This window comes from Eumetopias jubatus, unplaced genomic scaffold (genome assembly GCF_037043125.1).
Source record: "Eumetopias jubatus isolate StellerSeaLion01/CBP00866 unplaced genomic scaffold, mEumJub1_p1.0 scaffold_6, whole genome shotgun sequence".
NCBI classification, from domain to species: domain Eukaryota; kingdom Metazoa; phylum Chordata; class Mammalia; order Carnivora; family Otariidae; genus Eumetopias; species Eumetopias jubatus.
This window is the reverse complement of record NW_028274812.1, coordinates 112,526,160-112,553,899: the sequence shown is the minus strand read 5'-3', so window position 1 is coordinate 112,553,899 and position 27,740 is coordinate 112,526,160. Positions and strand designations below refer to the sequence as shown.

Below are 27,740 nucleotides of genomic sequence, written 5' to 3'. Positions count from 1 at the left end.
ACAAAAAAAATAATAACTCTGATAAAAATAACCAAGAGATTAAACACTGAGTGCTCACTCTGCTAGAGGCCCTGCTGAGGGCTTTGCGGGCCTTAGCTCATTGAAGCCTCACAACAAGGGTTATCCCCATTTACTAGATAAGGCAAGAGAGACTTGGAGAGATTAAGAAAATTGCTTAAAGTCACACAGCTAGTAAGAACGGCTGAGATTCAAATCCCTGTGTACTTGACTCCAAGACTATGCTCTCAGTTAACCAACTCATAGGTGCCCATACTCTGCATAGGAGAAACAAAGAAGTGTTTGGATTATTTGCTAAACCGCCTCCTCCATTCCACCCCAAGTCCCTAGACATAACAGAAGGATGAAAAAAGAGTCCACAATAGCACTGGAAGGCGAGAAAGAATGCCTTCAATGGCCCAGACAAGTAGAGAAATCCTGAAAGATAGAAAGCAGATGGGCTCATGTGGATTGAGGAAACCACAGCCCAAAGCACATACAGAAGGTTCTGTACAAAGTAGGAGGGCGACTGGTATACCCCAAAGTTTGCAGTCACCTACACAGGGAGTAGGAAGGACCCTGGGCATGTCAAGGAGATTACCAGTCTGGGGAACTGTGTTTGCCTGAGATGGGTAAGTTGGTCTCCCTCCATCCTTATGTGCAGGGGGAAGGCAGCAGCTTTTACCCCAAGGCTAGAGTACTTAGCTAGCTGAAGGGGGTGGGGGAAACCAGCATGAATAGAAACAGCACTGGCAGCCAGGCCAACAGAAGACTTGAGTGTGGAGATGAGTACATAGCCAAGAGTCAGCACCCATTTAAGGAGAATGTTGTAAAAGAAAGATAAATTCCACAAACAGAAGAATGAAAGAGGAAGGAAAAGTGACAGAGATAACAGAAGAGGATTCTTTTAGAAATCAGAGTTAGTGCCCATTTTCCTAATTTATTGAACACTACACCTGAAACAAATGAGGTACTATTAGTTGGCTAATTGAATTAAAAAAAAAATCAGAGTTAGATGAACATAGATGCAAAATCCTCAACAAAATATTAGCAAACCATATTCATCAATATATTAAAAGGATCATACATCATGATCAAATGGAATTTACTCCGGGGACGCAAGAATGGTTCAGCGTTCACAAAATCAATGTGATATATGCCACATAAACAAAAGGAAGGATAAAAATCAGATGACCAACTCATTAGATGCAGAAAAAACATCTGACAAAATCTGACACCCTTTCATGACAAAAACTCTAAAAAAAAAGTGGGTAGAGAAGGAGCATTCCTCAGGCACCTGGGTGGCTCAGTTAGTTAAGCAACTGCCTTCGGCTCAGGTCATGATCCTGGAGTCCCAGGATCAAGTCCCACATCGGACTCCCTGCTCAGCAGGGAGTCTGCTTCTCCCTCTGACCCTCTTCCTTCTCGTGCTTTCTAAACTCTCATTCTCTCTCTCTCAAATAAATAAAAAAAAAATCTTAAAAAAAAAAAGAAGGAGCATTCCTCAACATAATAGAAGCCATATATGACAAGTCTACAAACTAACATCTTAGTCAATGGTGAAAAGCTGAAAGCTTTTCCTCTAAGATCAGGAACAAGACAAGGATATTTGTTCCTGCCACTTTTATTCAACATAGTACTGGAGGTCTTAGCTAGACCTTAGGGAGGAAAAAAGAGATACAAGGCATCAAACTGGAAGGGAAAAAGTAAAGCTATCACTATTTGCAGATGACATATAGAGAAAACCCTAAAGAAACCAACAAAAAAACATTAGAACTAATAAATGAATTTAGTATAGTTACAGGATACAAAAATCAATATACAAAAATTTGTTGCATTTCTATATAGTAATAACAAATTATCATAAAGAGAAATAAAGAAAACAATCCCATTTATAACTGTATCCAAAAGAACAAAATACCTAGAAATTAATTTAACCAAGGAGGTGAAAGACCTCTACACAGAAAACTCTTAAGACATTAATGAAAGAACTGAAGAAGACACAATAAATGGAAAGATATTTTGTGCTTACGAACTGGAAGAATCAATATTATTAAAATGTTCATATTACCCAAAGCGATCTACAGATTCAAAGCAACCTCCATCAAAATTCTGGCATTTTTCACAGAAATAGAACAATCCCCAAAATATGTATAGAACCACAAAAGGCTCTAAGTAGACAAAGCCATGTTGAGAAAAAAGAACAAAGTTGAAGACATCACACCCCCTGATTTCAAACTAAATTATAAAGCTATAGTAATCAAAACAGTATGGTATTGGATAAAAACAGACATACAGATCAATAGAAATGAATACAGAGCCCGTATGTAAACCCATGCACACATACCCAATTTATGACAAAGGAGCCAAGAATATGCAATGGGGAAGGGAGAGTCTCTTCAGCACAGGGTGTTGGGTAAACTGGATAGCCACATGCAGGAGAAAACTGTACCACTACCTTACACCATGCACAAAAATTAACTCAAAATGGATTAAAGACTTGATCTGAAACCATAAAACTCCTAGAAGAAAACAGGGGTGGTAAGCTCCTTGACATCAGTGTTGGTGATGATTTTTTGGAGTTGGATGATTTTTTGGAAGCAAGAAAGGCAAAAATAAACAAGTGGAAAAACATCAAACTAAAAAGCTTCTGTTTACAAAGGAAACCATCAACAAAATAAAAAGGCAACCTACTGAATGGGAGGATATTTGTAAACCATATATCTGATAAGGGGTTAATATGTAAAATACATAAAGAACCCATACAACTTGACAGCAAAAACCCAACAATCCAATTTAAAATGGGCAGAGGATCTGAACATTTTTTCCAAAAAAGATATATAAGATGGCCAACAGATATATGAAAAGATGCTCAACATCACTCATCATCAAGGAAATGCAAATCAAAACCACAGTGAGATATCACCTCACACCTCTTAGGAATGGCTATGATCCAAAAGACAAGAAATAACAAGTGCTGGTAAGGATATGGAGAAAAGAGAACCCTTGTACAATGCTGGTGGAAATGTAAACTGATGCAGCCACTATGGAAAACAGTACAGAGTTTCCTCAAAAACTTAAAATTAGAACTACCATATGATCCAACAATTCAACTTCTGGGTATTTATCTGGAAAAAAAACCCCACAACAAAAACACTAACTCAAAAAGATAATATGCACCCCCATTGTTCACTGCATTATTTATAAAAACCAAGACATGGAAACAACCTAAATGTCCACTGATGACGAATGGATAAAAAATAATGTGGTGTATATATATATACATTGGGATGTTATTTCACCATAAAAAAGAAGTCTTGCCATCTGTAACATGGATGGACCTTGAAGCATATGCTAAATGTAATAAGTCAGACAGAGAAAGATAAATACCATGTGAGCTCATTTGTATGTGGAATCCAAAACCAAAGAAAACTGAATTCACAGATAAAAGAGAACAGATTGCTGGTTGCCAGAGGTGAGGGATAGGGCGTGAGCAAAATGGGTGAAGGGGGTCAAAAGGTACATACATCAGTTATAAAATAAATAAGTCATGGGGACGTAATTTACAGCATGGTGACTATAGTTAATAATACTGTATTGTATATTTGAAAGTTGCTAAGACAGATCTTAAAGGTTCTCATAACAAGGAAAATGATAATTGTGTGTACTGATAGATGTTAACTAGATTTATCGTGTTCATTTTGCAATATATACAAATATTGAATCATTGTGTTGTACACCTGAAATTAACAATGTTATATGTGAATTATAGGTCAAAAAATATCAGAGTTAATATCCTCAGAAGGATAAATATCGCATCCTGAAAACAAGAACAAGAACTAATTAGAACTCTTGAAAATAAAAGTATAGTTATAGAAAGAAAAAAAAAACAACTAGGGTACCTGTGTGGTTCAGTCAGTTGAGCATCTGACTCTTGATTTCAGTTCAGGTCATGATCTCAGGGTCCTGGGATTGAGCCCCAAGTTGGGCTCCATGCCCAGCAGGCCATCTGCTTGAGATTCTCTCTCTCCCTCTTCCTCTCCTGCTTGTGCACTCACTCTCTCTCAAATAAATAAATAAATCTTTGAAAAGAAAAAAAAAAAACTAGATGGAAAAATAGAATGGACACCTATGAAGAAGAGCAAATGAGCAAGCTGGAATTGAGCAAAGGAATTTTCCCATAATTGTATACAAAATAACAATGCAATGGGACTAAAAAAGAACACCAAAAAATAAAACCCAAGGCTTATATTTAAATCTAGAAAAAAGATACTGTGTAAAAATGTCCACAGTAGCTACATTTGATCAGGAGGATTACAGGTGATTTTTATATTCACTTATCTAGAGGTAAAATTTATTTCAAACTACTTGAATGCATGAATCTTGGTGAACAATCAGCTCAGCTCTATGCGAGTACAGAAACGAGAAGTAAAATGCCCAAGACAAGCTGGACTGAGAAAAAGACAACAGCAGATGACAAAGTTAACACCCAGTTTAGGTAGGGGTGTATGGAAATGCACATGCTCATGATATAAAACCATAATTATATAACTTTTCTGGAGATAAGCTCTGTATCTGGAGGGTAGTGTATGGAACCTTAAAAAGCCTGTGGCCTGAAATTTCACTTCTAAGAATTTAACCTAAGGAAATAATTAAGGATGTGAACAATATCTATAAGAACGTTTATTAGAGAACAATATATAATAAAAGGAAGAGGGAAATCATCCAGATAGCCAACAACAGAAAACCGGCTAAATTATGCTTTGTCTAGATGATGGAATATTATGTAACCAAAAAATGACTGCAAAATCATGTTAGGGAAGTTGGGAAATATACATGTTATATTAAAGTCCAGGTTGAAACCAGTAGTTAGAAATCAGATAACAAAAGCAAAATGACAGGCAAGTCACCAAACCAAAATGTTAACAGTTGTTATATTGGGGTAGTAGTGATATTCTTTTTGCTTATTTGAAATAAACATGCACTATTCTTGTAACTAGAAAATAAAAGTTTAAAAATAAAAGTTGTTGTTCTAAAAAGTGTGAAAATTAATCATGGGAAACCCCACTAAAATGAAGTTGGGAGGTTCCCGCAGGGGGAGCTCTCAAGCTCTACCACTCAGAGTCACTTGCGAACCCAACAGGAAGAGAGGGACTTGACCTTGCAAATGGATACTACTTTACTTTGCCAGCTTCAGAAAGAAACACTTTCCTTCTCCCTCTGGCAACAGCTCAGCCAATGAGAAGGCACTATACTTCCAACTCCCTGTTGATTCCAATGGGTTTTTCCTTTATAGCAGCCTTCCTGACTTACCCCCTTTCTCCATAAAAAGCCTACCTCTCCTTTTGTTCTCCAGACTCGCCTCTGGTTTTGCCACAGCTTGTCTGTCCCAGATTGCAATTCTCTTTCATCCCCGAATAAACCCGTTCCTGCTGGTAAAATAACGGGCAGTTTTTATTTTTAATGTTAAAAAAAGAAAGAGAAGAGCTTTACTGTGGGAAAGTAAAATATGGAAAATTAGCAGTAATTGGCTCCCTTTAGCAAATCAACTCTGAAGAAACAGAGAGAGAATCTAGGAACTTTTACAAAATGAAAATCTCAAGGAACACCGGAAGAAGAGTGCTTCTGAACGGGTGCGGGGGAGGATGTTTGTAACCTGGGGTTGAAGGCAACTAGCAGAGAAAGTAAGCAGTTCAAGGAAAATAAGACAGTTCAAGCACGATTCTTGCCCTCACCCACTGATGCCTCAGAACAATCATTGTGTGTCCCTTCACTGAAGAAATCGGTGTCAACCACCCCAGAGCACCAGCTGGGGAATCCACTGGAGGTACACTCAGGGAATCTGCCAGGGCCTTTCTGGAAGAGGAGTTGAAGCCTTAGGCATTCATTCCTCCATCTACCCCCTCCAAAGCCCCAGAACTGGTGGATTAAAATCAAGGGTAATTGCCTCCTTCCAAATCTGCTTCTAGCTGAGGGTTTGAAGGTGAAGACCTGCAGGGTTGCCATATTACAGAATGGTAGGAGGTGCCGTTCTCATCATCATCTAAATGAATACTGACTCCCGGAGTTGTGTAGTATATGACTCCATGCAGTCACACATAGCAAGGCCAGTTGTTTGGTGGGGAGAGTACAAACATGAGTGGGTAACTGTGATATTCTCAGTTCTTTAGCCCCATGGGCCTATCAGAGATGAAGATCTGGCCTTAAATCTTTTTCTATTAAGTAGTGCCATACAGAATAGCAAATATTCTCAGGGGAACAAATTTACCAGCTAAACGAAGGAAACTCTTAAGAAGGATAACTAGTGCTCCTTGCCCCCCCCCAAAAAAAAACCTATAAAACAGATACCAATAGAAGGAAAATGACTAAAACAGACTGATGTGAGAGAAACATGATCAATACAGTAAAAGAAATAACGAAGGATATTAACATGAAAAATTATCATAAAAAACAAGGGTAAAGACATAGTAGATAAAAGCCTAATCATGAAATAACACAAGAAATAAGATACACAGTAATATGAGAAGATAATATGAGAAGATAAGATTTAGGGCTCTCCCAGGAAAAGGAGAAAGAGAGAGGTGCCTGGGTAGCTCAGTGGGTTAAGTGTCTGACTCTTGGTTTTGGCTCAGGTCATGATCTCAGGGTGTGAGATCGAACTCTGAGTTGGGCTCTGCGTGCAATGCGGAGTTTGCTAGACATTCTCTCCCTCTCCCTCTGCCGCTAGCCCTGCTTGGTCTCTCTCTTTCTCTAAAATAAATAAAATCTTTGAAAAAAAAAAAGAAAAAGAGGAAGAGAATAAGAAATCAAAATATAATTTAAATACTGTGGAGGCTATAAATAGAAGGGGCAACATCCAGATAACAGAGGTCCCAGGAAAAAAAATAAGCTGGCAAGGAGGAACTATCTGAAGAAATAATGGAGAGAATTTCCCCAAATTTAAAACAAATGGCTTAGTACTGAAAGAGCAATTTCATTGTCAACAGGACAAGTGAGGAAAAGCTTATTCTAGGGATATTATATCAAAATTTAAGAAAATCAGATACAAATAAACCACTCTAATAACTTCCAGAGAGAAAGAACATAGCATCTACCAAGAGCAAGAACCAGACCGACATCAGACTTTTCCCAACAGCAATACTGGCTGTCAGGGGACAATGCAGTGACATTCTTAAAAGAACAAAGGAATGAAACTTGAACCTAAAATTTTATATGCATTCAAATAACATTATAAAACTACTACTCTACTACTTTAAAACATTATAAAAATTACCTGTCAGATTTAATTAGATACACCACCAAAATTAGATTCACCATTAGACACACATCAAACAACTTTTAGAGAGAATACTCAAATAAAATGAGAAACCAATTCAACAGATGCTGCAGGAATTACGGGAATATGGGGTGATCAAATACCTTGGTAATTCCTTAAAAAACAAAAAACAAGAAAAACACTTTTCTTTCTTTTCTTTTTTTTTTTTTTAAAGAAAAGCCAAAGGGAAGGGATCCTGCTCAGACCACCCACAGGGGAAATCTGCTCTTGATTAGGGTGGCCAGGCCTGAAGGAGAGTAGTAACTGCTGGGATAGACCAGTGTGAGACCTTGTGGGGGAACTAGGAAGCCTGGAGGATTGGGGGGAGCCAGGACATTGGGGTTCCAGCTATGGCTGGCACAGGCCACACCCTCCCATCTCCTAGGGACTGTGCATTAGGGGAACAAGAGCACAGGGAAACCACAACAGAGTCAGGAAGCAGTGGGAGGGTTTTATTAAACTGCATTACATAACTTCCCCAAGCCGCTGTGAGTGTCGGCATCCGCTTGGTTTGTTGTTATCTTAAAGGATACAGAATGCTTACAAGAGACACAGAGGGGGCCCCTGGGTCCCCTGAGTCAGTTAAGCATCTGACTCTTGATTTCAGCTCAGGTCATGATCTCAGGGTCATGGGATCGAGCCCCACATCAGGTTCCGAGCTCAGCAGGGAGTCAGCTTGTCCCTCTCCCTCTAGCCGTCCCACTTGCTTGCTCTCTAATAAATAAAATTGCTAAAAAATTTTTTAAAGAGGGAGTGCCTGGGTGGTTCAGTCAATTAAGTGTCTGCCTTCAGCTCAGGTCATGATCCCAGGGTCCTGGGATCGAGTCCCGCATGGGGCTCCTTGCTCAGCAGGGAGTCTGCTTCTCCCTCTGCCCCTTCCCCCAACTTGTGCTTGCACGTGTGTTCTCTCTCAAAAATAAATAAAATCCTTAAAAAATTTTTTTAAATTAAAATAAGAGACACAGATGGGCAGCTTAGTCCTAATAACCTAGAGATAAAATTCTAGAAAATATCAACAGTAAGGGTGGAGTGAGGGATGACAAAATCAAGGACCTGAGAGTGTGTTACTGTACTTGTCTTGTTAGAGAGAAGAAGGAGGGATCATTTATTTAAAAGCCAAAAGGGAGGAAATAGAAACATAGAAAAAGTATGACAGATAAAAGACTATAGAAACAAGTCCAAATATTTCAATAGTTACATTAAAGTTACCTAGAATCAACTCACTAGTTAGGTCAGAGACTGTCAAATTTGACAAAAGAAACACAAGTAATAGCTATGGGCTGTCATAACAGATCTAAAGCATAAGAACATAAAAAAGTTTGAAGTAAAAAGGTGAAGCCAGATACAATGGTCTTACTAGAGTCAAAAGCAAGCTGATATAACTTCAGTAAAATAAAATACATAGACCTTAAAGACCCAAAGTATCATTATAGAGAGAGCTACTACATAGTGATAAAAGATCCAATTCATGAAGAAGACATAACAATTCTAATCACATATGAACCTAATAAAATCACCTCTACTATATATAAAGTAAAAACAAATGGGACCTCTGGGAGAAATTAACAAGTCTACCCACTTATTTATTATTGGCAAGCCAAACAGGTAGAAAGTCAGCAAATGGAGATAGCCAAAGGTCTTAACAATAAAATTAACAAGCTGGATCCAATGAACAAATATAGATGTTCCCGTCCAGTAATTAAATAACCATTCTCTGCAAGCACACACAGAACGTTTATAAAAACTGCCAATATACTAGGTCAGAAAGAAAGCCTCAATAAATTTTAAAGAATAATTATCATATAGATAAGATCTCTAAATACTACATAATTATAATAAAATATAAATGAAAAATCCTCACATATTTAGAAATTAAAAATAGTATATAAATATGTCATAGATCAAAGTACAAATCAGAATAAAAATTACTTATAACTAAATGTTATGAAAGCAATAGGCTACACCAGGATGGAAGACAGAAGTAATAAAACAGAATACAAATATACAGTAAGATTCAACAAATCCAGAAGTTGGTTTGTTAAAGACTAGCACAATAGACAAATGTCTGGCAAGGTTTATCAAGAAACAGAAAAGAGATAAGGTACAAATAAAACATAGTTAAGATTTAAAAAACCAAAACTGCAAGTAAAACAGATTAAAAAATAAGAAAATACTATCAATTTCATACCAATAAATTTGAAATCAGAAATAATGACAAATATCTAAAAAAAAAAAAAAAAGATAGAACTACCAAAACTGACTCTAAAAGAAGTCAAGAATTTGACTAGTGTAATAACTATCAAAGGCATTGAAGCTCAGTTAGAAATCTCCCTGCAAAGAATACACCAGGCACAATTTTACAGGTAAGATCAAATTGTCAAAGAAGTGATTATCACAGATTAACACAAACTCTTGCAGATGAAAAAATAAGAAGGAATACTATGTGCTGTGGTTATAAGTTTGTCCCCTGCCCCCACCCCCAAATTCACATGTTGAATCCTAATGCTCAATGTGATGGTGTTAGAAGGTGGGGCCTTTGGGAGGTGATTAGGTCTTGAGGGTGGAGGCATTAGTGCTCTGATACGAGAGATCCCACAAACCTCCTTCTGCCATGTGACCATACAATGGGTAAGTCTGTGACCCAGAAGAGAGCTCTCACTTAACCATGCTGGCACCCTGATCGTGGATTTTCAGCCTCCAGAACTATGAGAAATAAATGTTTGCTGTTTATAAGCTACCTAATCTATATTTTGTTAGAGCAGCCTGAATGGACTAATACACTACCCAATTCATTCTTTGAAACCTAATATCACAATCAGTTAAGGCAGGAATGAGGAAGGCAAATTACATGCCCATTTCACTCATGGATATAGATGCAAAAACTTAAAGTATCAATAAACTGAATCTAATAGTAGATAAAAGCACAGTTTACCATGACTAGGTTGGATGTACTACAGGAGTAATATAAGAAAAGCCATAATGTCATTCAGAGTAATAGCATACAGAAAAAAAAAAATAGATCATCCTAACATACATAAAAAAGTACATAACTTAAAAAAAAATTTAAACTAGGAAGGGAACTTCATTATTTGACTAAAGTTACTTGTGAAAAAAAATATTCTAAATGGGGAAACGTTAGGAGCATTCTCCTATTACTACTACTATTCAAAATTACACTTGAGATCTTAGATATTGCAATAGGACAAGAAAAGGAAATTAAAAGCAATAGATAAGGGGAAAAAATTCCCTTAGTTGCAGATGATGTGGTTGCTAGTATAGAAAACTCCAAAGAATCTAAACAGACATATTTTCCTAACTTTCCTATCAATGCTATAATATATCAAAAACAATTAGAAAGTGTTATTTAAAAAAAAAAACGATACTATCCATCAGAATCCTATCATAAAACAGAATTAATCCCAGATGGTTAAAATGAAGACTTTAATGAAAGGACTACTTGCCATGGTATGGCCAGAATTAAGGGCTCCAACAATGAATAGTACAGCACTCAGACTAGCAACATTGGGGATCCATTACCATGCCTAGGGCCAAAGGCACATGGAGAAGAAATTAATTTAGGAGTCCAACTAAGTCATCATGGAGGCAAGGATGCCCTGTGGGAGTCCTGGAGGGAATTCAGCTACTGTCAAAAAACCCTGTGCAGAAACTCAAATGCACCAGAAACCCAATAGGCAAGGACACCCTGGGTGACCCTAGGGGTCAGCCACCTAGAGCCAAGAGAAGGGCAAAGGAAGTAGATGACTGTGGGAAGGTGGGGGTATGAACAAAAGAAGATGTCAATTCTCACCAATTTGATATATAGGTGTAATGGCATTAAAATCCCAACAGATACAAAAGCAATGAACCCTCTTAAAAGAAAATTACAAAAACAGTTCCATTTACAATATCAAAAAGAATAAAAGACTTAGGAATTAACTTAACCGAGGAGGTGAAAGGTTTCTACAATAACAACTATAAAACATTGCCAAAAGAAATGAAAGTTAAATGGACATGCATCATGGATCAGAAGACTTAATACTGTTAACATGACAATACTACCTAAAGAAATCTAAGGATTCAATGCAATCTCTATCAAAAGCCAATGACATTTTTTATGGAAATAGAAAAAAAACACCCTAACATTCGTATGGAATCTCAAGAAAGTCCAAATAGCCAAAACAATCTTGAAAAGAGAAGAACAAATGGGAGACACACTTCCCTGGTTTCAAAGCCTATCATGAGGCTACAGTAATCAAAACAGGGTGGTATTGGCACAGACATATACACCAATGGAATACAGTCCAGAAATAAACCCTGCATATATGGTCAGATGATTTTAAGGGTGCCTAGATCATTAAGTGGGGGAAGGACAGTGTTTTCAACAAATGGTGCTAGGAAAATTGGATATGCACATGCCAAAGAATGAAGCTGGACCCTTACCAAACATCATATTCAAAAATAACTTGAAATGCTTCAAGGACTGAAATGTATGTCCTAAAACCATAAAACTCTTGGAAGAAATCATAGTATAAAAGCTTTGTGACACTGGATTTGGCACCGGTTTCTTGAATGTGACACCAAAGGCACAGGCAACAAAACAAATAGACTAACTGGACTTCAGGAATATTTAAAAATTTTGTGCATCAAAAGACACTATCTACAGAGCAGCCACAGAATGGGAGAAAAATATTTCTAAATCGTGTATCTGATAAAGGGTTAATATCCAGAATATTAGAGAATTCCTAAAATTCAGCAACAACAAAACAACCCAATTCAAAAATGGGTGAAGGATTTGAATAGACATTTCTCCAAAGAAGATATATGAATGGTCAATACGCACATGAAAAGCTGCTCAACATCACTAATTATCAGGGAAATGCAAATTGAAATTACAGTGAAATACCACCCCATACCCATTAGTATGGCTACTATCAAAAAACAAAACAAAAACAGAAAAAACAAGTGTTAGTGAGGACATGGAGAAAGTAGAACCCTGTGCACTGTTGGTAGGAATGTAAAATGGTACAGCTGCTGTGGAAAAGAGTATGGGTGTTCCCTCCAAAAATTAAAAATAGAATTACCAGCTGACCCAGCAATTCCACTTCCACAATCCCTTTGAAAGCAGAATTTCAAAGAGATACTTCTACACCCATGTTCCTAGCAGCATTATGGTGGAAGCAACCCCAGTTGAGCAAATGAATGGATTATCAAAACATGGTATATACATAAATATTATTCAGCTTTAAAAAGAAATGCTGCAATATGGTATAACATGGATGAATCTTGAGGACATTATGCTAAATGAAATAAGCCAGAGACAAAAAGACAAATGCTGCATGATTCCACTTATATGAAATTCTTAGGGTAGCCCAAATCATAAAGACAAAGCATAATGGTGTTTGCCAGGGGCTGGGGAGAGTGGAGAATGGGGAGGTATTTTATTTTATTTTTTTAAGATTTTATTTATTTATTCATGAGAGACAGAAAGAGAGAGGCAGAGGGAGAAGCAGGCTCCCAAGGAGCAGGGAGCCCGATGCGAGACTCGATCCCAGGACCCTGGGATCATGACCTGAGCCAAAGGCAGACACTTAACCATCTGAGCCACCCAGGTGCCCTGGGGAATTATTTTTTAATGGGTACAGAGTTTCAGATTTACAAGATGAAAAGCTATGGGTATGGATGGTGGGGATGTGAATGTACTTAATACCACTGAACTGTTTCCTTAAAAATAGTTAAGATAGGGGCACATGAGTGGCTCAGTCAGTTAAGCGCCCGACTCTTGATTTCGGCTCAGGTCAGAATCTCAGGGTCATGAGATCGAACCCCGGATCAGGCTCCAAGCTCGATGTGGAGCCTGCTTAAGATTCTCTCTCCCTCTCCCTCCACCCCACCCTGCCTACTCACGTGTATATGTGTGCGCATGCGCTTTTGCTCTCAAAAAAAAAAAGTTAAGATGGTAAATTTTATGCTATGCGTATTTTAACACAATAAAAAGAAAAAAAGAAAAAAAGAATCCAAACAGAATTTTCCATGGAACTTGCTGATTCTAAAATGTCCATGGACAAAGCATAGCTAAAGGACTGCTAAAGAATAAAGAGAATCTGCTTGACCAGGTAGTGGCCTTCCTGTGAAGCTGCAGTGCTGAAGGCTGTATGACATTGGCATTGAGACAGACAAGCTAACCAAAGAACAGCACACAATGCACAAAGGCACACATGGCAGATTTATCGAGGAAGCAGAGGCTTCAATAAGAAGGAACTAGAGAAAATGACTATCACATGGAAAAAAAAAAATGAAACTGGATTCTCAAAAACCAGCCACAGATGAACTAAGGACTTAAATATGCAAAAAGCAAAATTTTAACTGTTTTAGTGGAAACAGAGAGAGCTGTTCTGACCTTGAGTGAAGTGTTTCCTTTAAAAGATGTAAAAAGCACTGACCATAAAGGACAAAACTGATCCACTGAAGAACTGCCATTGATCAAAAGAATTATTATACAAAATGTTGCTTATTTTTTCAAACTGGGAAGAGACATTTGCAACATAAGTAAATAACTTTTACCAAACCAATATGAAAGAACAATTACAACAGAAAGAAGAGAAAGAGGGGCAGAAGACAGGAGGTGGTATTACACAGGAAAAGAAAGATATCTGGGGTTGATAAACACGATGAGAGATGCTTGACCTCCTTAAACAGGGAAATACAAATTAAGACCAAATAAAATACCATTTCATCCTCATTCAATTGGCAAAAATCCAGAATAAGAATACTGAGCGCTGAGGAGGACGTGGGTCAGAAGAAGCTGGAACAAACGCTCTGTAAGATAACGCCAAATTGTTTTCCAAAGTTAAACATTCACCCATTCTACCAGGCAACAATCCCACTCCTACAGGAAGTGCACTCCAGGACACACGAACGAGAATAAAAAATGTTCTAAACAGTGCTACTTGACATGTCAAAACGCTGGAAACAGCCCAAACGCTCCCTAGCAGGATAAAGGGTGCTATCTTCACACAGTGGAATGGCAGAGAAAAGGAACGAATTGCAACTCAGGAGGACGTGTACGAAGTCCGGTTGCATGGAAAGAGGAAGCCCTGAAAGACACTCGGCACGGTCCTCATCAAGTTCAAAAACACTTCTCTCATTTTTTAAAAATGAGATAAGGAATGATAAATACAAAAATCCCAAACTGTCACTGTCCGACATGACAGCCGTTGGCCGTGTGTGGCAATATCAATTAATTAAGATGTAATGAAGTTACATCGATTCAGTTACGATTCAGTTCCTCCGTCACACCAGCCAAGTGCCCAAGGCTGCGTGTGAGCCCTGGCAACCGTGTCACACAGCACGGATGGCGAAGAGTGCCACCAGCCAGAAGGGTTCTGGTGGGCAGTCCTGCTCTAGACAGCTCTGCTGAAAAAGAAGGGGTAGAGGAACTCGTGCACACACAAGCCAGGGTTGGGGGTGGGGGGGTGGGAAGCGCTGGGGAGTCTGGGTTGGCCCAGGGGGATCACAGAAATGGCATATGGGGAGCCAGAGCGGGCCGGGCAGTCTTCCCCTGGGGAGTTCTGCAGCACCAGGCCTGAGACGGACAGTGCTTCGGGCAGGGATCCGAAGTGATTGGGGACAGCAGGCTCCGACAAACCCGCAACCCTTTCACTCTACACCCCTGGGTGGGGTCCCTCGCTACTCCCACCTGGGAGGGTGGGGACAATGTTGGTGAGCATCCCAGCTCTGAGTGCTATTCCCTCCCCTCCCCTCAGCCCTGTTTCCCCACTAACACCCGCCCAGCCCTGCCCTTCAGGGCAGCTTTGCTCTGAGGAAGTGCCTCTGGGCAAGACCAAAGTTGCTAGGCTGAGAGATGTCAAAGTGTCAGCGAGCACAGCGCCCCAGCAATCCACAACCTAACAGCTGTCTTCTTTTGCAGCCCTGAGGGGAAGGGGGGGGCTGTATTTCCCAGTCAACCGGCACTCTGGGGAGTGGGAGGTAAATCCTCCTTAGCAGGTCACTGCAGTGGGGGCCTTGTCCCACCTAACATCTGCGTGCTGATCAACCCTTATTGGTCAGCCAGTTCCCATGACCAAATGGGCCATCACAGCAGGAAAGGCCCTTGAAGTGGCCAGTGCACAGATGAGGACACTGAGGTTCAGAGTGGGGAAGGAATCTGCACAAGTTCCCCTGGTTGGGCAGGGGCAGAGAGGGAACAGGGCTGCCAACTCTCCTGGCTTCCATTCCTGCCACTATGCAGGTCAGCGGCTACTATGGAAAGGCCCGTGTCCTCATGTCTGTACTCAGTCATCCCTCTGCTCTCCCACAGGCCCTGGCATGGAACACGGGTTTAAGATGGAGCTCATGCCAGAGTGCAGATGTGGCCTGAATGAGGGGGCTGGGCCTGGCAGTCAGCCGGGCTCAGCAGGTTCAGCTCTTTCTTGGAAGCCAGGCTGCTTTCAGCTCTGAAGAGCCATCTGGGACAGGGGGTTAGCTCCCCTGGGTCAGCTCCTCCAGCACAGGAATGATGGCAGGATCCCAGGTCACGTGACCAGGGGCTGTCTGAGGCACCTCCTCTGGGCTTCCACGGCACCTGGGGTCCCGTTGCTCAGTCCTTACCAGACAGCTGGCTCCAGCGGCTGCCTCCAGCAATGGACTGTGGATCCTCCCTGGCAGGGCCTGCAGCTCAGTCACCTTTGTGCACAGTATCAGGCATATAAGAAGCCTCCAGAGAACATTCACTGAACCAGCAAATGAAGCAGAGAACGGAGGCCTGGAAGATCCCACCCAGAGCAGCAGGGGTGGGAGCTCAGAACCAACACAGAGCCTTATTTTCCTCTGATTTCATCATCTATAACTATAGAAGCTAAGGTCTCTCTCTGCCTGTCCTTGGGGAGTAGAAGCAAGGCACGGCACGAGGCCCTCTGGGGTGACCCCTTACAGAACGCTTTGCCATGTGCTGGGCGTTTCCTGCTCATTTCCTGCCCAGGTCAACTTCATCTCTGCCTGGAGGCTTAGAATGGATTTTAAAAGTTATGCAGGGGCACCTGAGTGGCTGTCAGTTAAGCGTCTGCCTTCGGCTCAGGTCCTGATCTCAGGGTCCTGGGATTAAGCCCCCTGTAGGCTCCTGAGCAGGAAGCCTGCTTCTTCCCCTCCCTCTGCCACTCCTGCCTCCGCCCCCACTTGTGCTCATGCTTTCTCTTTCTCTCAAATAAATAAATAAATATCCTAAAAAAAAAAAAAAGTTGCCCAAAGGTATGCCGCTAGTAAGAGGCACAGCCGACATTCACATACAGGAATGTCCTACTTCAGAGATCGCATTTCAAACCAGTAAGTATCAGCGAGCACCAGCTCCCTGTCAGGCATGTGCCCACATGATGGGAACATAGCTGGGAACCAAAGCTGCCTCAGCTCGGAGAGCTTTCATGCCAGTTAATGGAAGAGACAGTACAAAGGAAACATAAACATACAACCAAGTAACGTATCCGTGGATGAGACAAATGCTATGAATAAAAAATAAGGTAGAACAAGGGGATAGAGTAGGGGTTGCCACACTTTTTCTGAAAAGGCCAGATAGTAACTATTTTTGGATTTGCTGGCCACATGGTCTTTGTGGCCAGCACTATTCAGCTCTGAAAAAGCAGCTCTGGGAAATATGTAAATCAGCAGGTGCAGCTATGTTCCAATAAAACTTTATTAACAAACAGTGAATTTCTGATTTCATATAATTTTCATGTGTCACAAAATGCTATTTTCTTTTTTTTTTTTTTTACCCATTTAGCAATATAAAAACCATTCTTAGCCTGCTGATGGCCCAGATTAGGCCTGTGGGCTCTAGCTTGCCAACTTCTGGGGACAGAGAGTGGCTGGGGTGTGGACATGGGGATGTACTTTGGAGAGAGTGGTCAAGGAGGCCTCCCCAGGGAGAGGACATGTGTGTAGAGACCCGAACGAGGCAGGCAGTGTGCCCTGTGTTCCTGGCTAGGAGAAGAGCGAGTCCAAAGGCCTGGTGGTGTGCATGGAGGGGTGGGACGGAGGTAGAGGGGCAGGCAAAAGGTCTCAGAGGCCAGCAAAAGCCAAACCACGTGGGCCTCAAGGCCCCAGTGAGGACTTTAGTCTAAATGTGACAGCAAGCCACTGGGCTCTGGCGCTTACCAGCTTTGCGACCTTGAGCAAGTTACTGAATTGTGCCTCATTTCCTAACAAGATGGGGATAACAACAGTAGCCGTCTCAGAAGGTGGTAGGGCCAAGCGAGCATTAGGTTCTGAACAGATGTCAGCTGCCGATATGAATACCAAAGCCCAGCTGGATGCGGCAGGAGTTGGGAGAAGTGGCCACAGCTTTCAAACTTACCCACAATGTCCACCACGTCCGGCCGGATGAGCGGCTCTCCCCCCGTAAGCCGGATCTTGTCTATACCTTCCTTCACAAAGAGCCGTGCAAGGGTCAGGATCTCCTCTGTGGTGAGCAGGTCGGCCTTGGGGGTCAGCGGGATGCCCTCCTCGGGCATGCAGTACTGACCTGAGGAAGGGAGGGGACGCGGAGGAAGGCTGTGACCACAGCACTGCGGCCCATGGTGCCTTGAGACCCCCACTCCCCCACCAGGCCAGAAGTCTCTCCTGATCCCCACCTGAATGGTGAGGAACGAGCTCGCCAAATCTGAGTTGGTACAAACACTACAGACTCTCTCCGGGCCTCACCTTTCTCATCTATGGCATGTTAACACTGCCTCTTCCCTCAGAGGGGAGACTGAGGGAACAGGTTAAAGAGGATGAAGCAGGCCGAGAGCAGAGCCCGGCCTGACGTGAGGGATGCCAAGACTCTGATTCCCTCAGCATGGGGGGTAGCTAGGCAGGGTCTGCCTGGCAGGCCTGGGCCCTAGGCCCATTCCTTCCGGCACTGGTCACCCCTTTCATTCCATCTGCTGTGGCAAATAGTGACCCCTGTGTGCTTGGGTCATGAGGCCTGTGAAAAGTCACCCTCGTCTGTAGTGACAAGTGCTCTCACATCCTGCCTATTTCAGGTTACCAGTCCCATTTCACAGGTTGGAAAACTGAGGCACTACTTGTTCAGGGGGAGGTAGCAGAATGGGGCATATGCAGGGAGCCCTGGAGGGCCGGGGGCACCAACCCCTCACATTAGCTCCTGTGGGAGTTTTATCAAGGACTGGGTCGAGATCTAGTATAGGGTCATTTAGTCAAATTAGTGAAGGGTCCAGAATTGGTCTTTTAAGATAGAATAGGTAAAGAACATCAGAACCGCACGCAGTGAGTATTATTTGGTTAAACGTTTACTACATACACACATGTATTTATTGGGCCATGAAGTAAATACATTTCTTATTGGGAGCAACCATGGAAAGCAGGAGAGAGGGAGAGAGACAAATTTTGGAAGTCCCTCCAGCAGCGGCCACACCTCCGGAGCACTCCGTAAATGATTATGAAATGAATACTCCGTATGTCAGCCTGGCCCCGAGCAACTTCTGTCACAGGCCTGGGGCATCTTAGTGGCTGGCACGGGCACTGCTGTGTATCTCACATGCTTGCGGCGTCCAGCACCCCCACGCCTGCCCCTGGCCACGTCCTGAATGCTGGGAACCGTGCGAAATAGGAGGGAGGGAGGAAGAGCCCTGCAGACTGAGATTTAGGTCCAATCTCCATTGCAATTCTGTTCTCAAATCTAGTTCCAAGTAGAGCTCAGCTCCCAGGATCCTGAAACTCAACCTTGACCCTTATCTTGCCCCACAACCTCACCTGGCAAGCAGGGAAGAAGGGTGGGAGGAGATGCTGGGATGAGGAATGCAGAGGGTTGCAGAGGCTTCAGAAGCTGCCTCAGCAGGGGGGCAGGGGCCCAGGAAAGGGGACTCACATCTGAGGTTGCACTTCTCGGTGAGCGAGATCCGCAGGTAGCTGTGTTGCCGGCCGAAGCTGTCGGTGAGGAAGGCGGAGAAGGGGGCCGCGTGCTCCCGCAGGAACTGTCTCCGTCTGGACAGCTCCTGAAATGCCGGGCAGAGGAGGCGTGGGCCTCTGGGCCCTGGCTGGGGGAGAGGGGCGTGGAGAGCCCACCACCTCCGGGACATAAGCCCCGCTCCCATTGGGCATCCCCTCCCCCACCCCCATCCCTGCAGTTCTGGGGGGAGGCTGGGATTCTCCCTCTCACTCACAGACTGGGAAACAGGCCTGCAGATTAGGACCTGTCCCCAAAGGCCCCAACTCAGCCCCAGGGAGCAGGACCTCTATAGGGAGACAACTGCCCCACCCCCAGCCCCTTTTCTCTCCTTGTCACCAGCTTACCACCCACCCCCCTCCTTCAAAAGAAGCCTGTCCAGGAACAAAAATCTCCAGTATTTCTGGGACGGGTCAGTGGGAGAGAACGTGCCACTCGGCACCTGGCAACTATGCCAAATGGCAAGTAAGTGTGTCCAGAAAGGGGGAGAGAGGGAACAGATAACTGAGCAGGATGGTGGCTGCCTGGGACACGGTGAGCCATGTCTCCAACCCAGACCTCCCATTCCCTCCCTTCCCAATGGGAGACAGAAGGAACTCAACGCCAACTCACTAACTCTGGGGGGTGAGTGTCACACAAGTGCCTCCTCATAGCTACCCCCTGTCAGCTGGGTTCCCTGGGGCCTCAGCACTGCCCTGGAGGACCCAACAAGCCATCGGGAGTGGCTGAGGACAACACCCAGCTGGGGAGGGGAGGGTACACTCACCGGGAGGGCTCCCCTCAAGCAGAAGGCTTTTGGGGCAAGGACAGCACAACCAGGGAGGCCTGCAGAAGGAAGGAGGCCACCAGCCTCTAGGAAGGCAGAAGGGAGGGGCCAGGATGATCACCCACTAACTCCCTGCAGAGATGACTCCAGTCTTCATCCTTCACCCCACCTGTTGCTGGAAGGATTAAGCACCCACTGTCTGGCGCTTCAGAGGGAGGAGATTGCTGGAGCCTCCCTGCATGGCTCACCCAAACTCCTCCTGGGGTGAGAAAGGAGGCAGCCAATCTCAGCGTTTCCCCAAGTCTGATCTAGTCTGATCTCCTGCCTTGAGTGCACAACCCTCAGTCAAACGGATACTGATGAGAAAATTGCTCCATAGAAGCAACATTTACAAAACATCTTCAAGTTTCCAAAGAATGTTCTCTGTTCAATTCCCACACCTGTCCCATAAGGGATTACTGTAAGTGAAGCTTGGATGGGGTTCAAGAATACCACTGGCAGAACCAGGATTCAAATCCAGGTCTTCTGAGTCCAAAGTCTAAATTCTTATTGCAAAGGGAGAATCCAAGAAGGTACATGGGGTGGTGCACAAGGTGGGGGAGAAGTCCTTTCTTTATAACAAAGAAATCACGAGGTCGATCATGAGGTCGATCATGAGGTCGTTCATGAGGTCTCTGGACAGGGCTCTGGACTGATTTCTGGGCCAGGTGTGACCTGACATCCTGAGAAAGCTCTGTGACTTCTCCAGACCCATTTACCCCGTTGTAAAATAAGAACACAGCTAAGCACTCGGGTAAGCCAAGGGAAGGGGGTCAGGAAACTGGCAAGTAAACACCTAGGATTATCATGATCTTGTAACCTAAGAGAGCAGAAGGCTTCAGGCCCCCCGGAGGCTCGGGGTAACTGCCTGCACCCAGCAGGAACATTTCCTTCAATGACTTCCTCAGCCCCGGCTGCATGTCAGAACCACCTGGCAGCTTAAGAAAAAACTTCCACTGGAGAGCAACTGAATTTGGATATCTGAGCACACACGTTTTTAGTCTGTCTAGGTGATTCTAAAGTACAGCCAGGGTCAAGGGCCACTGACTCAGGAGATAGAAGGGATAGGGGTGAACGTATGTGGGGGTGCTTCCAGGATTTTCCTGGGTGCATAAAAGTGACCTCACTCTGCTCACCCCAACACCAGTGTCCCCCCATCCTCCAAGAAACCCTGCTTATAGTCCCATGACAAGCAAGCAGTGGTCACTTCTCTGAACTGCTATCTGCTACAATCCTAACAGTGCTTCCTACCTCCCTACTCACCCCACTGCCTTTCCACCTGTAGCCCTGGGTGGGGGGGGGCAGGGGACACGACAGAGTCAAGAGCCCCACTGGCCACCACAGTCCAAGAGATCAGATACCTGGAAGTCTGAATTTCCAGCAGAGCTGCACCCAATCCTTCATCAACAGCTCTTTGCAACTTAGGAATCTGTCAGTCACCCCAGACCCCAGACCCTCACCAGCCGCCCTCACCCTATTCTTAACATATTGGGGGTTGTTGGCCGGGTGAGGGAGGAGTCAAAGTGCACCAAATGGGAGCAAGTGAGAGGACCAAGGAGCATGACTCAGCAGAAACCAGGGAGCAAGCGGAGTAACCGGCAAAGAAGAACATAATCAGACGCTCTGTTGTGGCCCTGGTTGGGGGGGGGGGCAGGGGGGGGGCAGGCTGGATTTCACTTCTGAGACTTAGAGTGACTTTATCCAGATTCGTCCAGACTCTGTACCGGCAGAACCACACACACGCACACAGTCTCTCACCTGGCCAGCCTTGTAAGCTCATCACTGTGATGTTAACAAGCCTCATCCCTGCCTCCTCTCTCCTCCACCACTGCATGTCCCACTTTCATTCTTCCATCTTTCCCTTTCCTTTAAAAAAACCCCCTGGAGGGCACCTGGGTGGCTCAGTTGGTTGGGCGACTGCCTTCGGCTCAGGTCATGATCCTGGAGTCCCGGGATCGAGTCCAGCATCGGGCTCCCTGCTCAGCAGGGAGTCTGCTTCTCCCTCTGACCCTCTTCCCTCTCGTGCTCTCTATTTCTCATTCTCTCTCTCTCAAATAAATAAAAAAAAAATCTTAAAAAAAAAAAAAAAAACCCTGGAGCAAAAAATAGCAGCAGTCAGAGGAGCCCTGGACCCAGAGGGCATGACCGTGTAGGGTGGACAGTGATGCCTCTCACCCACGAAGGCCTGGGACATGTCAGAAGCAGCTCACAGCCTCAGAGCCCCTCCTGGACAAGGCTGCTGCCCGCCCCCCACTCCGTGTGGGAAGCCCACTCCCTGATTCGGAATCCTGCCGTTTACATGGTATGTCACTGTGTCAATGAACTAAAGAGACTGGTCCTTGATTGGAAGAGAAAGGTAATGTGTGCAAAACCAGTCATACTGGGGTCACTCTTTTCCGGACTGGTCTCTACCGTCAAAATGGCTTCGCCTAGGAGAGTGGTTCTCAACAGTTTGCACATCAAAACCACCAGCAGTGCTTCTAAGAAGTGCTGAGGCCTGAGAGCCCCACTCCAAAGATTCGGACTCCAAGATGGGGCCCTGGCTTTTTGTTTGTTTGTTTGTTTTCAATGTCTCAGCTCTTCACTCTGCAGCTTGGCTGAGGACCACTGGCCCAGAGATACCAGGATCAGGAGCTATTTTAATCCAGGGCTAGTTATTGTGGTTCAGAGCACAGACTCCGGGAATTGGTAAACCTAACTGCAAGCCCGGCTTTACTACTAACTAGCTGTAGAGCAAATCACCCAAATTCTTGAAGCCTTAGTTTCCTCATCCATAAAAGGTGGAAAATAATTCTCCCTGACTCAGTTGGAGGAGTTCCTAGGACACAGCAGGTATTCAATAAGTGATCGCTGCTGTTTTAATAGAATTCCTACTTACATATATTGGTTTATTAAACACAGATTCATGGAGGAGTTCTAGTTTGTGTGCTGTGACCAGTTTTCCCGCTCTTGCCAGCTCCCCTAGTCAGTCCTGCAAGGCCCAACTGTGCTTCATGGCAGATGGGCCAAGGCTGGGGTTTCAACCTGCTGTCACACCCCCCAAAGCAAGGAAAGTGGAGTTGGAGCTCCTCCAGGACCATGGATGACCAGGCACGAGGCGGCCTACCATCTGCTACCAGGTGTATCTTGTCTACCTGCCCAGTGCGGACTGGGGCACGGGGTGGGGGTGGGGAAGGGTGGTGCAAAGGACACAAAGGACTTAGTTAAGGGAGGGATGCCGCCCTCCACATAGTCGCCAACTCTGGGCATTTGGTTTGAATGACAAAGGCCAGCCCCCAAATAGTCTAGAGTATAATAAATAGGGTTACTCAGGAGAAAAAGAACACATTCCAAACTCAGATATCAGTGGCTCTGATTTGGGATCCTTGCTATTTGGGAGGACGTATACCAGGGGTGACTCAAAATTAATCTACGTTAAACAAGAAGACCAGCAAGGCGCCTAGCCCCCAGTCTGGATCCCCCCCTAAGTGTGGGGTCTTTACACCTACGGCTCCTGGCATGAACAGTCACACTTCACCGAAGAAAAGATCCTGAAGGAAAGACTGGAACTCAAGATACCACCCGGCAAGTTGTTCTTTCCCTTCGTGTGTCACTGTCCCAGGCCAGGCCTACTGTCCCCGCCTACCTTCTCCTACATCCACTTCCTTCCTGCATAACACCCCCTCTCCAACATTTGTTCATTGTGACCCTCTCGATACTGGGTGCCTCTGCCCTGCAAAAAGTCACCCTCTCCCCTGCCCCTGCCCCAAGGCAGCAGGCCCAGGACCTGAGGCTAGCCCCCTGCGGTCCCAGCAAAGCCTGCATGGAGCCTGGGAAGAAGGAAGAGGGGTGTCATGCTTCTGTGCTGGGGTAAGCCCTGCAGAGGTTATGTGGACCACCCCAATCAGGACAGCAGGTAGCTGTGTCTCCCCTACCCACCTCCCCACTTAACCCACACCCTACCACCTCCCCTTTCCACCTGTAGAAGCCGCTCAACCTGTCCTCTGACCAAGCCCAAGGCCCACTTTCCACTGTCCTCACAGCCAGCTCCCATTTCACACCTCATGTCTCTCCCACACCCACACCCTGACACAGGAACAGATAACAGTGGCTTTTCCCTCTGTCTCTGCAAGCACTTCCCAGGGTGGAGGGAAAGGTGCCCTGCGGGAAGAGAGGTGGGGACAGGGATTCCCAATGCCCCACTCCTGCTCTTGCCAACTGGCAAGTTCGGTAATAGGCTGACCATAGAGATCCCCAGACCTGCCTCACCTCAGATTTTCTTAAAGACATTCTGTGCCCTCCCCCACGGCGTAAAGATGGGCTGGGCCAACCCTCTGGCTGGAAAGAGGGAAAGTGACAGTCCTAGGAGCCAAGTGAAATTGGAGACAGAGTGAAAGTGAAAACCTGGGGCTCCCTGTCCAGTGCTCTACCATTCCACGTGGCCCCCTCACTCGTTTGAGTTTCAAACAGCCAAAACTATCTGCTGACTCCACTGCCTGCCGAGCACCATGTTCAGCACCGTGCAGAAATACCTAGAAAGGTGGGGAAGCACCCAACACTCGAGGAGCAAACTGCCTGCTGAGGATAACCCTGGCAGGGAATGTCCAGCATAGGAGGTCTAGGACCAAAGAGCTGACAGAATGGCTATCCTGAGTGTTCAGTGGGAGGGGACTAGCGGGGCACAGCATGTGTCAATTGTGGTGAGGCTGACAATAACTACAACAAACATGTACATAACACAGCACCTACGTGGGTCAAGCTTGATCTAAGTACATATATCAACATATACTAACTCAATCTCTAGAACCACTCTATGAAGTAGACACTTATTCCCATTTTATAGATGAGAAGACTGAGGCCCTGGGAGGTGAAGGGACTTGCTGAAGTTCACATACCTACTCAGGGGTAGGCCTGGGCTTCCCATGCCAGCATTCTGCTCCAGACTCTATGTTCTTACCTGCTAGTTACACCTCCCCTTACAGGGTAAAGGAAAGGGAGGGATAGCCTCTCATTCTACTCTCCCTGTAAGGAAGAAGCAGGAGCACAGGGGCTAGAGTTTGAGTTCCTCCTGCTCCCTTATTTTCAGCTCTGTGACTCCAGGAAAGTTAACTTTGGTGAGCCCCATCACCTGAAAATACAAACTCTTGACCTCACGTGGTTTACTGTGAAACTAAGTATGGGAACGCCTGGGTGGCTCAGTCGCTTAAGCGGCTGCCTTTAGCTCAGGTCATGATCCCAGGGTCCTGGGGTCGAGTCCCGCATCGGGCTCCTTGCTCAGCAGGGAGCCTGCTTCTCCTTCTGCCTGACGCTCCCCCTGCTTGCGCTCTCTCTCTCTCTCTCTGACAAATAAATAAAATCTTTAAAAAAGAGAGAGAAAGAGAGATCTGTCACTTGGCCCAGATCCCTTCCTGAAGAGCACAAAGGAAGTTAGGGGCAGGAGAAGAAAAAACTTCCCTTTTCCTGAATTCTTTAAGGCTCTCTCAGCAATTCTGTGTTCCTACTTTTCCCCTCAATGAAGTTCGCAGTTCAAGGAAACTGAAAACCTTTACTTCCCAGCAATGAGGCCTGATTACTGAAGATCCAGGGGAGATCAGACTCAGGGAAAGCAAGTTAAGCCAAGGCCCTCCCCCTCGTTGAGCAATAGTGGCGGTGGGGGTGGGGAAGAGATCTGATGATTTCCAGGGCGTGAGGTCTTGTGCTAAGAAATGGGAAAAGAATGACCGGGTGGGTCTGGAAAAAAGGTTTTACCAAATGAAAAAGAGATGCTTCTCCCAAAATTATTCCCTGACCACATGGGCAAAAGAACACTAAACTTAAAACTTGTTATGACATAAATCACTCTGTGGGGCACTGTCAAGGACTGAAGGGGCCTATCCCAAACCTTAAGGAAAACTGGGATTCCTAATCTGGACAGGGATCCTGCTCCCTTCTGCTCAAGAATGAGGCTGAGCCCTCCTAAGGACATGAAGATGAAACTGAAAGAGTGAAGGGCAAGTCACAGAGCCCTGTAACTACAGACGTGACCAGTGACTACTGTGGCACCAAGGTGACATTTTTAACCGGTGTCACACTATGAAGCAGGGTGTCACGAGAACACCTGGTCACACGCTGACAACCTTTCAATGTTCAAGAAACAGGGTGGGTGCCGCAAGGCTGAGAAGGGTACAATTAACAATTCACTGGACCCAGAGTCCTACCTGCCTGCTTCCCCATGTCTGGCGGTCACTCAGACCTGGAAGGGGGTTGCATGGCTGGGTGGGCAGGGAGGTGGTTAAGCAGCACCCCAAGAAGCGCCCGTCCCTTGGGGTATCAGGTAAGACTGGGCAGCTTACAGAGTATCCCTCCACTCCTTTCCCCACCCCCAAGGAAGCCCTTGAGGGATCCCTTCCAGAAGCGGCCCTCGCAGCCCGGCCTGGGTGCTTCTCGGCGTCAGGGACAGCTGGCCTGCAGCCCCTTCCCGGGGAAGGTGTGGATGTGGGCGGGCTCACCTCCGCAGCAGTTTGGGAGGGCTCCCCGGGGTGGTGCTGCGTCACTGGAGCCCCAGAGCTGCAGCTCCGGACGCTGGACCTCAGCACCCGCTGCAGCATCCGGGACACCGGCCTCACCGCCATGAAGCCTGCTGGCCGGGCGAGACTCCACTCGGTAGCCGGCTTCGGAAGCGCGGGGCCCTGGGCTCGCCGCCCTGGGACCTCGCGGTTGTGGCGGGGCGGGGGCGGGGGCGGGGGCGGGGCACGCGCAGCCAATCTGGCGAGGGCGCCGCGCCGCGCGGCCTTCTGGAAGTTGTAGTCCGCTCCTTCTGCTCCTTCGGATCCAGTATGCCTTCTAGGGCTTGGGGAGCACTAGTTCAAAGTCCGCTGAAGATTCTGGGTCTTTTCGACAGGCTTCTCTGCCTGCCTTAGTCCAGGACCTAGAGCGTGGTGTGACTAGCACAAAGTGCTATAGGCAGGGCAGGATTAGAGCCGGTGAATGAAGCATTGCCTTGGGCACAAAATTGAAATGGGTGCCAAAAAAATAGGTTATCAAGATAAATAATACTTAATGTAGTATTTTTTAAAGTCAGAACCAATGCAAAAAAAAAAATCCATGATGAACAAAATAGCAATATTTTATATAAAAACAAGATGTATGTTTATGACTTCTCTCACTCCCTTGGAGGTAGTCTAGGCCCTGGTTGAAGGTGGGTCAGCTCCCTCTTTACAGATACACTTTTCCAATTGTGCCCCAAAAGGACATTAACACACTTACCCTCTCTGCTTAAAGAAAAAAAAGGAGTATATGGGAAGAAGTCATAGAATAAGTGGATATCATTTTTGGAACACTTCCTACGTGTGCCAAGCACCATGCCAGGCAATGTTCAATGCTTGCAATTAATAGAATGTGAATTTTGCAACTGAGGAAATGGAGTCTTAGAGAGATTAATTTTCTCGAAGGCATACAGTTGATAGGGGGCAAAACTGGAGTTTAAATCTAGGACAATCTCATTCTTAAATTCAAGATTCAGTGTGTATCAGGAATGGAGAGGGGGTGGGGGGAATCTCTTTCTCCCCTTCAAAAAACAAAGAGTTACAGGCCTCTAAGATTTTAGATGGTAACACACTCAACAATGAACTTATGGTACTAAGAATGATGATGTTCAAACTAGCCTATCTGGTGTATCCAAAACCCCAATGGCCATGGAATTACAAGAATTAAACATTGACTAGAACATT

At 45.1% G+C, this 27,740-nt stretch overlaps 1 protein-coding gene across 3 annotated transcripts in view; it reads right to left on the bottom strand.

Moving 5' to 3' along the window:
• The window catches only part of MOCS1 (molybdenum cofactor synthesis 1), a 37,377-nt gene extending 10,648 nt beyond the window's left edge, over nt 1–26,729 (bottom strand). For all 3 annotated transcript variants that reach the window (XM_028120632.2, XM_028120633.2, XM_028120635.2), the window contains exons 1-3: nt 26,520–26,729; nt 19,170–19,296; nt 17,655–17,822 (exon numbers count right to left, since the gene is read on the bottom strand). In XM_028120632.2, coding sequence (XP_027976433.1) covers nt 17,655–17,822; nt 19,170–19,296; nt 26,520–26,642 — 418 coding nt within the window. In that variant the 5' untranslated portion in view covers nt 26,643–26,729. The remainder of the gene's footprint in view (nt 1–17,654; nt 17,823–19,169; nt 19,297–26,519) is intronic.
• Between the last annotated feature and the right edge of the window lie 1,011 nt (nt 26,730–27,740).